This window comes from Meleagris gallopavo, chromosome 1 (genome assembly GCF_905368555.1).
Source record: "Meleagris gallopavo chromosome 1, MGAL_WU_HG_1.1, whole genome shotgun sequence".
Classification (NCBI taxonomy): Eukaryota; Metazoa; Chordata; class Aves; order Galliformes; family Phasianidae; genus Meleagris; species Meleagris gallopavo.
In genome coordinates, this window is record NC_139404.1 from 21,863,860 (window position 1) to 21,877,780 (window position 13,921).

The 13,921-nt window shown below is 41.8% G+C and overlaps 1 protein-coding gene across 1 annotated transcript; it reads right to left on the minus strand.

Annotated features, from left to right (window-relative positions):
• Positions 1-1,883: 1,883 nt before the first annotated feature.
• On the minus strand, positions 1,884-8,315 carry LMOD2 (leiomodin 2). The gene is made up of 3 exons (XM_003201953.5): positions 7,819-8,315; positions 2,652-4,001; positions 1,884-2,314 (listed from the first exon to the last, which is right to left on the minus strand). The coding sequence occupies exons 1-3, from the start codon at positions 8,089-8,091 to the stop codon at positions 2,288-2,290; spliced, it is 1,650 nt and encodes a 549-aa protein (XP_003202001.2). The 5' UTR covers positions 8,092-8,315; the 3' UTR covers positions 1,884-2,287.
• Positions 8,316-13,921: the final 5,606 nt, after the last annotated feature.

Consider the following 13,921-nt stretch of genomic DNA (forward strand, 5'->3'; position numbering starts at 1 on the left):
ATGTAGGCAGAAGGTAATTACCCAGATTAGAATTTGGCCAGGACACAGAACTGACACTTCAGGAAGGAGTGTGCCTCAGGAGCTTAAATAACCACAAGTGATTGGCGCTTCTGATACTTTACTTTTTAGGTGAAACATTAATCTCCATCAGCAGAGCAGTGGTGGAGACAGGACTGATGAACAAGGTGTCAGCAACTGCAGGCTGCAGCTTGGACTGTGTTTACTCCTCTTCCCCTTCCCAAATATATGAACTATAAAGGAGTAACTCAGGCTGTCGCTAACCTGAAACTTGAATTCTATCTTCTTTTACTTTTTCTAGGTTTTAATCTCTTTCCTCATCTGCCACTTTTCAGTATTCCTTTTCTCTGAATTACCCTCCTTTTTGATACCAGTTTTAACCTCCTGTGCAATTACTTTCCTCACTTTTCACTCTTCTCTCTTTCCATAAAGTCTTTTTTTTCCATTTCCTTGCCTTCCTCCAAGTAGTCTCCACTGCGCTTTCCCTGATTTCTTTCTTTCATTGCCTTTTCAACTATTTAGTTGCTTATGTCATTTCACTAAACATTTTGCTGCTTCTCATCCTTCACAAAGCTGTCCAAGGTTGCAAGTCCTCTCTAAACCATAACTGCATTCTAGCATTGTTTCCATCCTCAAAAGATCCCAAGTTCCAGCTTCTGTTTGGCCATGGGATACTGACCACAGATGATTGGTTTTTATGCTATGGGAGACTATGCCATTATAAAGGCACCTAAAGACTACTTGTGAGTGCCATATTTCCTGTAACAGTAGGTTTTGACCCTGAGAGAAGAGAAATAATGTTGTTTCAGCTGGTTGTATGTTGCTTTTGGTTGGTTCTACTCAATGACTACCAAAGCAAAGAAATTTAAAATTTAGGGAACAAATCTTCATTATTTCCTTGCTGTGACTTCTCTGGCAATTCACTACTGCATTCTTTCTCTGATACACTTCATTGCCTTCTTTCTGGGGAGATCTGTCTGGTGAATATTCCCAGATAAAATTTTACTTTCATTTTTTGAGAATCACTGCAATGTTGGGTAACCAAAAATGATCTCTTCTGTGTGGTTTCATGTAGAAGAGATATTAATTCTGTTACTTATTGCTGCAGTAAGTAAACTAATTAGTATTCATTTGTTTTTTAAAAACAGGTATGCTTTCTTGATCTTCAATATCTTGGCCACTGCTTGGTTTTCTTCTTGTTAACACAGCCTTCACATTAGCTGAAGCACCCAAGAACAGTGTTTAATTGGACAGAGCAAGACTACATGAAGAAGAGAATTGCTTGCAATGAGATGCCTTCAGCTGTGCATCCCTAAATCGCTCTGCTTCCACCATATCATACTGGCAATTCACTCAGCTCATTGCTCAACTGGTATCTTATAAAAGTCCTCTTCTACCTGGCTGCTAGTCTCCTCTTTAAGTTTCTGCCTGATAGAATCTCTGCTCTGGGCTTAGTTCTGCCTGGATACAGCAGTTTGCACTTGTACAAAATGAATTTCAGTTGAACAATTTTGCTGTAACCTTAAAGTATCCATGAAGGTTTAAACCCTAAGTTACCACGAACTGCAGCTCTATTGATCACTCACCCTTACTTTTCTGTTAAATCAACATTTAGGACCTGGTACACAATGCCAGTGGCCTGACACAGCCCACCACTTAATTTGAGTTGTACGCAGCATTGTGAACCATATTCTTTTCTATGTCAGAATGAAATTGCACTAATCCAGGCTCAGGTACAATCCTCCAAACAAGCTTCATGGATGTTGTTGAGAAAGATCTTCTGTTCTTTTGAGAGAAGTTCCTGATGTTCATGAATTGGACACAAACTTCCAGCAGGTTTTCACACACAAAAACTCGGGACTACGTTTCTGCTTATAAGCTTCAAACTGCATTTATTGTAAATTCATGGAAAAAAAAAAAAGAAAAAGAAAAAAAGGAGGAAGAAACCAGAGATTGGTAAACTATTACATTTCATTGTGAAGAATCATTTGCAATCAGATATTGAAAAGAATATCTAAATAAGCAGCAATTTCCCAATAGAAATCTCATTAAATAAAAAATTATTTCCATATTTACAGATTAAATGTATCTTTAAAGCATTGTTTAGTAGTTAGTGGGTTTATTTCTTTGAAAGGAAAAGATAAATTGTTTGAATCTAAGAGAGCACTTTAGAAGCAGCTTGCTACACAGTCTATTTTACCACCGGTGAACAGCCCAACAGCCTTCCCTTGGCCACTGCAGTGCTCTGCTTCTTCCTTCATCCAGGCTTTCACCGAAGGGCTTCTGGTACCTCCACCTACAAAACGGGGAATGAGGGAATCCTGTTACATTTGTTGTGCATTCTATATCTCAAAATTCCTTCCTGAATTGCTGGCCCTCTTCCAAGATCTTTCTGCTAATGCATGTTCTGTAACAAGCCTGAAACTAGGAAAGTGACCCACTTTCTGTCATAGTCCCTATTAAATAGAAATCAGTGAGCTGAGAAAAGCCCAATCAGAGGAAAACAGCCTCCTAGGCATTTTATGTTCACACTTCTAGGAGTGTTTTTATTAAATCTCTTTGTTCTAAAATTTATTGAGCTTGTTCTACAGCTCAATCCACAGCCAGTTACTGAAATAAGATCTCTTACTTACCCGCCTTAGTTGTTTTATGCTGCTGGCTCGAATTGCTTCCATAAGGTTGTCATGGAGGGACCTTTGTGGGGTGGAGGGTCGGGTGGAGGGCTGTGAACCTTCTTCCGATTTTCTGTCTGAGACGGATTTTAGAGAATCTTTAATTTCTTTCAATATACTGTTCTCATGTTTTTTGCTTTTTTTGCCTTTTTTCTTTTTCTGTCCATTCTGTAAAGCTTTTTTTGAACGTTCTTGCTGTTTGATAACCTCAGCTATGTTCCTGGTCGGTGCTTTCTTGTCTGGAATAACGGGAGGGGGAGGAGGAGGGGGTGGGGGTGGAGGTGGGGGTGGAGGCAGTGCGGGAGCTGGAGGCTGACTTTTTGCTGGTGCTGATTTCCTAGGGAGCTTTGGAGAGGACCAAGGTGAGCTCTTAGGTGACGTGTATGGTGAGGAACGAGGAGTGCCTTTCTGCAAGACTTTGGTCTTTGGGTTGATAGCTCCATCACAACCATACTCTTGTTGCCGTTGCTCCTGCATGCGCTTTTGCCTTTGTTTATCCATATTTCTTGTCAGGATACTTGTCATGCTCATTCTTGGGCCAGCAAGGTCAAAGTGGTACCCCAGTTTGACCAGAGTAGTGTTCTCTTTTAACAGTTTAACTATGTCCATTTCCACCTGACTGCCCATGATATGCCTTTGGTTGTGGAACCGTAACTCCGTTAGAACCTTGTTATGCTGCAGAGCTCTCATGATGGCCAGTACTCCTTTGCCTGTGATAAAATTCGACTCAATATTCAGACTAGTGATATGTTGATTTACTTTTAACATACCAGCAATGGCTATTGCGACGTTGTCATCAGCATGTGTGTTAGCCAAGCTGAATGACTTAACTACAGTGTTGTCCCTCAGGGCTTGGGAGAAATGTATAAGCATCTGTGAAGTAATATTTTCAATGTTATTTAGATTAACCTCTGTGGTCTCAGGGTCATTGCTCCGAACTTTTTCCAGAGCATCCTCAATAACTGTTGGATTTCCACACGGGTGGATGGCACTGCTTTTAAAGCTCAGATTTTCAGTGTCATCATGGCCATTGGACAAGTTTTCACTGTTCTTCGTATTGCTACACTTCTTGTGTCTGATGTGGTCAGAACTCCTGCCATCCTCACAATTCACAGGTCTTTCACTAGCCGCAGAATTTTGCTTTTTCTCATCCTCGTCATCACTGTCATCTTCATCTTCCTCTTCCTCCTCCTCTTCTTCTTCCTCTTCATCATCCTCTTCAGTATATGCCTCCTCAGATACTTCACTATTGCTTTCTGTGAAACATTCTTCTTGAATGTCTTCTGAATTGTCTTCTTCTTGCTCTGAATTCTGAACAGGAATAGGTAGGTGTGGGTGTTAAAATGATTGCAGTAATGTAGCTACTGCCTTTTTTTTTTTTTTTTCAAAAATGATTATCTTGAAACTACGTAAGTTAATGCTGAAAGCTAAAAATAAATCCCCACAAACAAAGCCAGTTAAGTGAGCAGAAAAACTATTTCAGCACCTAATACATTATTATCATTATTTCTTTAATTTTCTTTAAAATACATATGCTTAATGTAAATTGGCTTAGCTTTCCCGATGTCAAAGATTACTCCCAAGAAAAAACTTGATACAAGATATTGTGATATGGAAGAACTTCATGCTGTCTATGATTTGGCATGTCTACAAGGGGCTGTTATGGAACCGTCCTTGCCAGCAGAAACACAAGACTGCAATTTCAGAATGCATATGATCTGTGAGCAACAAATTTCCTGATTCATAAATATTGCTGTATCAGCGCTCAGTCTCCCTTTCATTTATTAGCCAAAAAGCTAAAGAACACCATGATTTAGAATACAAATAGTGTCTGCATGTGTCTGCATGTGTATTGATGTGCAAAATAATATAGAATTGCAGCAGTTACTCAGAAAGTAGTCTGGATGAATTAAAGATTCAGAACACACTTCAAAGCTATTTGTGAAGAAAAGACTCAGGCACATCCCCACAGCTAACAAGTAATCATCTCAATAAACCACAGATCACTTCCTGTTTGCCAAGAGATCGGATATTGCTCCCAAATAGCTGTCAGGTCAGCTCTAACACTGCAACATGTCATAACTCATTGCCCAAGCAATCCTTTCTTTTCTAAACTCCAATGTTATTTCAGTGTGTTTTGTGAGCACCAAAACACCAGTTTTGGATCCACTTCTCAAAGTTCTGTCAGGGGCACTCAGCAGTTTTGGCTGCAGAGGACAGTACTTCACATGCAGGATCAGCAAGACCTGTGCCCCAGGAATGCCCCCCTCTGCTCATGGAGAGCTCCAGAAGCATGGCCGTGTGGTTTTGGGCCCTGACCGAGCCCTCAAGGTATAACCAGCCCTCAACCTCCTGCCCAGAAAAATCGCTCATGTGCTTTGTAGTCTACTGGACAAGCCACAGTGTAACCCTTTTTATTTACATTGGTAAATGCTCATACAATTTTAGAGGTCGAATAGTGGTTGCATAAACCACCTTATCAACATCCATGTTTTAGTCTTTGTAAAATACTAAAGGCAGAATGGGTACACCTTGTGGGAACACAGTGACTGGCTTTTATGTTTTTGGAAAACATGATTGTTACTAATGTGGTAGCTTATTTCTAGAAAACACGGGCAGCTTTAAGTTTGCTTAATTATCCAGTTCTAAAAACATAGAAAGATTAAAATAATAGTGATGACAGATTGCATGGTATTGTTTCACAGTCTTGAGCAGATTTCTGTGTTGAGATGCATGCAAAACATACAGTACTTGTTAACGTTCAGATAAATTTGACTCAAATGAAACAAGACATCAAACTGTTCCAATCCACTGTCCCTGACAGTTCAGTGCTTGGAGGGCTTGCAGGGTCCAGCCTCATTGGCCTGCAGATTCTGAGCAGGAAGGCACTGCACTGTATATGGAAACAGGGCTGGGTTTATTATGACACTGAAATTTGTATCTGCAGCTTCTGCGCATGTATGCAGCCTTTTAAAAGCTGAAAACACCAGTTATCCAGGAAGCCATTTTTATGGTATGCTTTTATCTACCCAGACACATACACCTGCAGCCTTCAGCACAGCTACATGTGAGCAGAAGCTTGTGCCTCTGAGAAGACTGCTGGTATATTCTGATGACACCAGATTAATGATAAAAAAGAAATACTTGAATTTTTGGAATGGCGCTTCTAGGAGTAAAGGTGTTTATTTTTCCATAGCGTACATTGTGAGGTGCTGTGTCTCACAGCAATCTGAAAAATAATTTTGAAATTGAGTTATTTTCTTTGCAGATCTCTGGAGGCATGCCCTGGTACTGTGGCAGCATTTCAGTAAAGGACTGCTGCTGGCAGCCTGCAGGGCTTCATCTTACTCCTTGGTAGCAGCTCGATGAAAAGTTAGGCCTGAGATAGTCAATACAGAGAGAGAAATACCTCTGGAGGGCAAGGCATTCCCCCTACATGGTTATCTACAGGATTTTGCCTTCTGGAGGGGCTGATGTCTCACCACTAACTATAGATAGGGCACAAAGAGCTATCTTAAGTAAGGTGTCTAACTTTCAGACAGTTGAGGGCAAGAAGATTGCTTTCAAGAGACTCAGAAGGTGTTTCTTATTGCCTTTAGTAGAGTGAGCATTTGTGCCTTCTACATCAGCATGTGAACATTTTCCTATTTATGAACATATTTAGAAATACATTTCTCAGATCTGAAAATATAAAGGCTTTTCTGATTGCTATAAAGTTTAGCCAGTACACACTGTTAATGCTATATAGACATGGAAAAGCTTTATACGACATGGAACAGAGTTTTTGGAACCGTCCAGGTTTCGAATTCCAGGCTCAGCTGAAAAAAAAGCATTAATCTTGCCATTGCCTTCCTGGGACTTGACAAACAGGGAGCGAAGCCCACGTCTGCAAGCTGATACTAACGGTCTGATGACAGCTACTGCTCTGTGTGCTTGCCTGCAAAATCACTACAGCACCATTCACTAGCAGGAAAGAACACTTAATTTAAAGAAACATTGAAAGCAATCGTGACTATTATTATTATTGCAAGCTAATTGAGGTCCAAGTGATATTTCTCTAAGGAAGTATTTTATCTAATGCACTGACTGTAATTATTTCCTTGGAAATGAACTGAACTCCTGAATCAAGGCTGTTTGAAGTTAAAAGTACAGTTTTGCTTTCTTTATCTTCTTGGTTTTTATCTTTTTATTTTTTTATTATTTAAACATAGGAAAACATGTCCTTGTAAGTCAGGATTTGGTATGGAGCAGTGCTTACGAATAAAAAACTTACTCACATCCCCAAATCCTTGCTTTGCTTGGAAATTACACAGAGCCTTTATGAAGACGAAAACTGCTTTCTGAATGTGCCCCAGCTCACAGTCTGTTTTTGCAAGGGCTTAGAGGATGCCAATTTGACCATTAACTTAGACTGAGGGTGCTCATCACCTGCTAAAACCAAGTCCTAGCTGTCCTGTTACTTTGTAGCTCATGAATCAGCTTTCATTATGACAATTTTTATTTGGGGAACGAATTGCCTGGCAAGCAGTGAGTTGTTCCGTAGGGAACACAGGTGTTTGACCAGTTCCCTGCTGAAGGCCAACTTTTGAATACCTTACAGCCACCCTCCGACCATCACAGCCAGCAGAGTTCGGGGCCAAGGATGCTCAGCAGCACCAAGGCATGACAATCCTGCTGGCTGCAATGCTGCTTCCTTCCAGCGAATATGGAGCCTCTCGGCCGCTCACTCAACTTCTGACATGCATTATATTCAAAATCCTCATTTTCATATATTCCAGGAGTCAACATGAACATATATATATTTAAAGCAATTAAGCTTTAGACAAAAGTTAAACACAGTCTAATAATTTTTTGCTGGCAAAAATTTTTCACCTGACCCCTAAAATTGCGTTCCTATCATTTTTTAAATCACTACCCATGCTTTTTTACAGGAAGTTCTTCTGCTCTCAGCTAAGATTTTAAGTATTTCCAGGGAGGGTGCAAGAACTCTCCAAGCTTATAGGCAGTGCTTTAGCAGACATAAACATATCGCTGACAATAGCCTTACAAATGCTGCAAGAGACAGAAAGATCACGCCAGGGAGGAACAAGCTCTGATGGTTCCAGGAACAGAATGCCTGCTGCCTTACCTTCTCACACGCGCCCAGTCTCTCTTTTTCCAAGAGCTTTCTGGTCTCCTGCTCCCAGTAGGCCATCAGCGCTTCCCTGCTGAAAGTCCCCGTGGGTGTTTTCTCTGTCAGACTCTTTTGCCGTTGTCCTACTGGGAGGTTGCGGTCGGGCTCGATGTCCTCCAGTTCCCGCTCCAGCTCCTTCAGCTCCTCTTCTGTGAGAGAAGCGAGGAGCTCATCCTCATCAATGTCCTCATATTTGCTAAGCTCTCTTCTGTAGCCAAAGGTAGACATGGTCCCGTTGGGTCAGGCTGGTACGGAACTGGAAGGATCAGGCATTCACAAGGGCTGGATCGAGCACACCACGTCCCGTTTGGTCAGCAACTGTTTCCCTGCGTAGCTGAGGCACCCTTTTAAGAGTAAGCACCGGGAGCTTGCGACAATGCATGGAGGGATGAAAGCATGCTCCGTTTTAAGCATCAGACGTCAGCCAGACATCTGAACAGAAAGAATGTCCCTCCACTGGTGTTTGCAGGTCCTTGGAAGAGGGGATTACTGACACAGTGACCATTGCCTTATTTAGAGCAGCGGGCTTGCAGGGGGTGGGGAGAACACTGCCGGCCTTGCGCCGGCCTCGCCTCTAACAACAGGAGGGAAGAGCCGTGAAAATCCACATAATCCCAGGCTGCCGCAGGGCTGCGAGTGGAACAGGCTCACTGGGGCCCAGTGGGGCCCCACAGCCTTGCCAGCACTCTGGTGGCACTGCCTTCACAGCGAGGCAGCCACAGCGGTGAGGTGGCAGCTGGAGAAGGTGGCAGCCCATGCCTCACACACCGCACATCGCAGCCCATGCCTCACACACCGCACATCGCTCAGTGGAGTGCCAGTCAATTCACCTTGCTCCAGTGATGTGGGTATCAAGTCATTCCTTTGCAGCTGTTGCCCAGATGTTGTTAGTGGAGTGGGCTGCGTGCTGTGGTATCTCACTGGGGTTTGGGGCTGCTGGGCCCTCGTGGCTCTGGCTTCAGTTGACTGGACAGACTAGCAAATGAAGGCCTCTAGTGGGCATTTTGGTCAACAGCCGTGGCTCACTAGAGGTGACAGATGGCAGCTGGAGAACACCCTCACATTCATATCTGCATTTAAATATCTGTATATATTTATCTATGTCTACATTTTTCCGATATAGGTATATGATAATGTTCTCACACACAAACATAAATATTTGGGAACAATGTATATATATGCATATTGTCACATATTCTACTGTATTATTCTGACATTATTTTTAGAGAGAAGTATATTCCAATATAAGGAACCACAGAATGAAAGTTTAAACTTCTCACTGTCATTTTTCTCTTTATTAACATAGAGCAAGTGAGGTTTTTTGAAACACCCAGCCCAGCAATATCTGCAAACCAGTGCTCTAGCAGAGAAATGGAGAAAGAAAGACACAGTTGGTTTTGGTACAAGGAAGGAAGACAGCATATAATGATAAATGTTAACATAATGAAATGATAGAACATTTTTTTTTTTAATTTTTAGTTGGTAAAGTCAGTATTTAATGTAACTGAAAATAATTTGAACTATGCTCTTGTCCAGTATTGCCTCTTTATGGTTAGTATGGATTGGGCACTAGAATTGATGCGCGGTGTATAGCCAAATTGTTTATTCAATTTAATTATGATTCATATTGCCCCACTGGAAATAGTATGGGGAGAGTGAGTTTGATTTTCATGAATCGAACACAGAATCACAGAATCATAAAATTGGAAGGGATCTCAAGGATCATCAAATTCCAGTGCCCCCACCACAGGCAGGGTTGCTAACCACTACATCAAATACTTGACCAGATTGCCCAAGGCCCCATCCAACCTGGCCTTAAACATGCAGGGTAGAGGGTATCCACAGCCTCTCCAGGTGAGGAGCCTGTTCCTCACCACTCTCTCAGTAAAAAAACTCCCCCCTGACATCTAATCTATATCTCCCATCCTTTAATTTGAAACCATTCCCCCACTGACAAAATTACACCAACTGACAAAAATTGACGCTTGGTGAACATTTATAGAGGCCAAACATTGGATGTGAACACAGTGAGGCTGTGGATGGTGCATTTCAGTAGTGGTGACAGTGACATGAAAGACAAGCCATGTTCTGGACATCCATGCTCAGCTGTCACACCTGAAATGAAGAGTGTCTTGATCCAGGCAATCAGTGGATTATGACCTGGAATTGTGTACGGAGCTAAATATCGGCTTCAGTGCTGTTGGAAATGGTGGTGGCAATGTTGATATACTGCAAAGTTTGTGCCAGGTAGGACCCACAAATGCTCACATAGGAACACAAAGAACACCAAGTTTGTCAGGATCTACTGAAGCATTACAAGCCTGAAGGTGACATGTTCCTGGATGAGACATGGTGTCATCACTACAAGCCAGAGTCAAAACAGCAGCCCATGGAGTAGTGATATGTGAATTCCCCATTGAAGAAAAGGAATATTCAAGACACAGACCTCATTGGGTTAAGTGATATGCATTGTCTATTGGGATATGAAAAGGGCAATCCTTCTCGATTTTCTGGAATACCAGGAAACCATCAACTCTGACTGCTACATTGCGGCTCAAACTTCCAGACTCAGGCCAGAGAAGAAAACCTTTCTCTTGCATCACAAGACAGGCCCCATAGTGATCTGAAGACTGTGGAGCACATTGCTAATCTTGGCTGGGCTGTCGTATCTTATGGTCTAGATTTGGCACCTCCTGACTTTCATCTTCTCAGGCCGATGGAAGACAAACAGTGTGGATAACATTTTTCTAGTAATGACGCCACCACAACTGCTGTGAAACAGTAGGTAACCTTTGCTGGTGCAGATTTTTATGAGAACAGCATACAGGCTTCTGCTCATTGCTGGAGTAAATGCATAAGCTACTGGTGGTGACTACATTGCAAAATAGTTTTGTAGCTGAGAGTTTTCTCTGTCAAAGAGTATTATTGTACTCTCTGTATCTGTTGTAGTTTCTGTCGAAATAAATAGGAGGCATTACTTTTTTAGTGATCTTTGTATTTCAAGCAATGGCTTTGGAATTGTTCTGCTTTTCACAAGTTTCCATAACTTGTTGGCCCAGCTGTTAAAAGGAAGAGAGCAACATCAGACAGGCAGTATGCATTCTCAACCAAGGCAAAATCCACAGCTTAAACTTCACTTCTAGTCTGGTGAGCACAGGGCAAAAGATAGGAAAGCACAGTGAGTGTTGTACAACCTTGTCCTCAGGCGTGGGACGTGGCCTGTCCCCAGGACACTGGCTATTTCAGTCACAGCTCCTGAGGACAGCCTGTCAGACAGATGCGTTGGCTTGTATCAAAACGCCAGCCCACGCTGCAGGAGTGGGTCCAATTGCCATAGAGCACGTTAAAAACAATGCAGTCACAGCACGTCTGGGCTTTCCTGCTCCCTCCCATTGTGCATTCTTGCCTTTCCCCACCTCCTTTGCACCCCTATTCCTTACCTAGTGCCTTCCCCGGCGTACAGCCCTCCTCCAGGCCCCCAGGCTCCATTCCCAATCTCCTCACTGCTCTGGCCTTCCATGCCTCCTTTCCCTGGCCTCTCCTTCCCTCACCTATTCCCACCCCCCTCTCCTGCCTCACATTCCTTTCTCCATCCTCCCCCTATATATATGTATATAGAGTTATCTATCTCAATTTCCGTACACTGCTTCTACAGGCCCAGGTAGAATGCAGAGTCAAATGGCCAGAAAAGACAAAGGGTCAGCCACCTGGCATCCAAGCAGGACTGCCAGACTGGCAGACTGATGGGACAAGCTGTAGTCCTTTCTATTGAGAGACCAGTGTTACTTTTGAAAAGTGTGCACACCGTACTGTTATTGAAAAGGATGTGTCATCACCTACATTTAACAGTGCATTGCAAATGGGATAAAGTATGCACTTGAAGGTATTTAAAAGAACAATTTTTCAGCTGATCTTCTCTATGCCAAATTATTCAGATGTCCATCATCTCTACTGGTGTTGTTGTAAACAGGGAGTCTATGTAGAGAAAAAGACCTTTCCCTTTAGCTCTGCTGGGGAAAAGAATAAATGTGGGATGAATTCAAAGATGTCTGTGAACCAAAAGCAACGTTTGCTCAGGAGTCAGGCTCCACAACCTAATTCAGTGACAGATTTTTCCTGCTGACCCCTGGCAGCACACCCTAAGGCCAATAGGAGGGCAGATTCCAGGTCCTGATTGTATCTTAACAACTCAGACCCATCACAAACAATGATCAGCTTTCACTCAAAAATGTGTGCACGTGGACTGCCTTGCTGCTCAGATTCGTTTTGAAAACAGCAGGTGGAAATATCAGCTGCTGGGAAGGCAACCAGAAGTCTGGAGAACATCACATACCACCAAGCCACAGGGCAACCCCTAATCTAATGTATTTTGATGGCAGGAGTGTTGGGTTGCCTTGTGCTTATCCAGAAGACAGAACAGTCATAGAAATACATGTCACAGAAAATAAATGAATAGGTTCTGATAGTGCTGATGATAAGAAACATGCAAGAATGTATCTTGGAAGGGGACTCAAGAGGTGAATCTGACTGCTGGAAAGCATCAGGGAAAAAAATTCATCTGGGTGCAAATAAAAACATTTTCAGACTAACAAATTCCCCAGCCTTTGATTAAAAAAAAAGGAAAAGGCGTGATGAACCTGCTTATCTCTGTCAGCACAAACTATTCTTGCCACGGTTTTGCTCAGTGTAAGCTCTTCTCCGCATCTCTAAAGAGTGTCCATTCCCCCAATGCCAGTTTCAGCCACCCCAAAAAGAGAAATTGCTTTTTACACAGTGATGATCGTAATGCTCTTGCTTTCATATAGCTGCTCCTATCTTTCCAAAGAATCTTGGTGTGCTTTACAAACATTGCCAACAGATTTACAAGCTATATATAGAAATCATTTCACTCACTACTGATGTACAGACATTCTGGCTGTGTAGAATTACAAGGCAATACTGCTCAGTGGTTTGGGGCAGGAAGTAGAGGGCGCTGTACTGCAGAGAAAGGAGCAGAGGTGCACATGAACATATAAAGCAGTTTTTAATTTCCATGGGACACTATTTAGGCAGCTGTAGTCAGGTTATTCTTCCCCCAAAAGCATGATAAAATATATAACATCTGTCAATGTAAGCCTCACAATACTTACAGCAATTGTAAATATACCATAAGTCATATGTCCAGAGAGAGTATGCAGCTATTACATTTTAAGTAATTATAGAAAGTGCATGGATTTAATCTTTGTGGAATGCCAAAGGCCCAGTTCTCCCGTGTAGCTTAGCCAAACCTACCATTTGCCTTTCAGATGAAAAAAACAAAACACCTCTATTTCTTTACACTCAAGGAGCAACACATGTACTTCTATAATTAGCATTTCCTTATTTTTATGTCAGAGTATTTTTAACAGTGTTAGCAGCATAAACAAATGATGTAAATAATAAGGAATGAAATACAAGCAACAGTAGGAAGTAAATTCTCATTTTAATTCTCTTTATTTATGTCTATTTTTAAATAGGCCATATTAATGACGATAGGAGTTCTGGGCACTGTATCTACCATGCACACAATATGCAGTGTCACTGAGAAGTCATTGGCTTTGCATTAAGACTTGATCAACTGTAGAGATTTCTAATGAAAATGTGAACTTTGAAAATGAAATTAAATACTTTGTACATGTCACCAGAGCTACACTACATATCAGCCTTTTAGCTACTAACATGCTAAAACATACTAAAAATGCATTTTTCCATCTTTTCAGGAAAATCACAAAACGTAAGTTACCAAGGGAATATTCCTCCTAATCTAAGTACTTCTTTTGCTGATGTGAGTGACACTTAAGGGAACACTTCAGAGAGAAAATGTTTCCCATTGCAATATATACCTTTAAATATTTAAACAGTAATTTGGTGCAGTTTACTTCTTTCTGATCTGTTCAGCGTTTGTACTGGTAAAGGATTAGAATGGATTTATTTGAAGACGGTTCTGAGCATTTGGAGACAGAGGGTGTGTTTTTTAATCAAGATCATTATCTCTAGGTGCAAAAAAAGACTCTGAAGAGTAGAAAACTTGGATGACAAC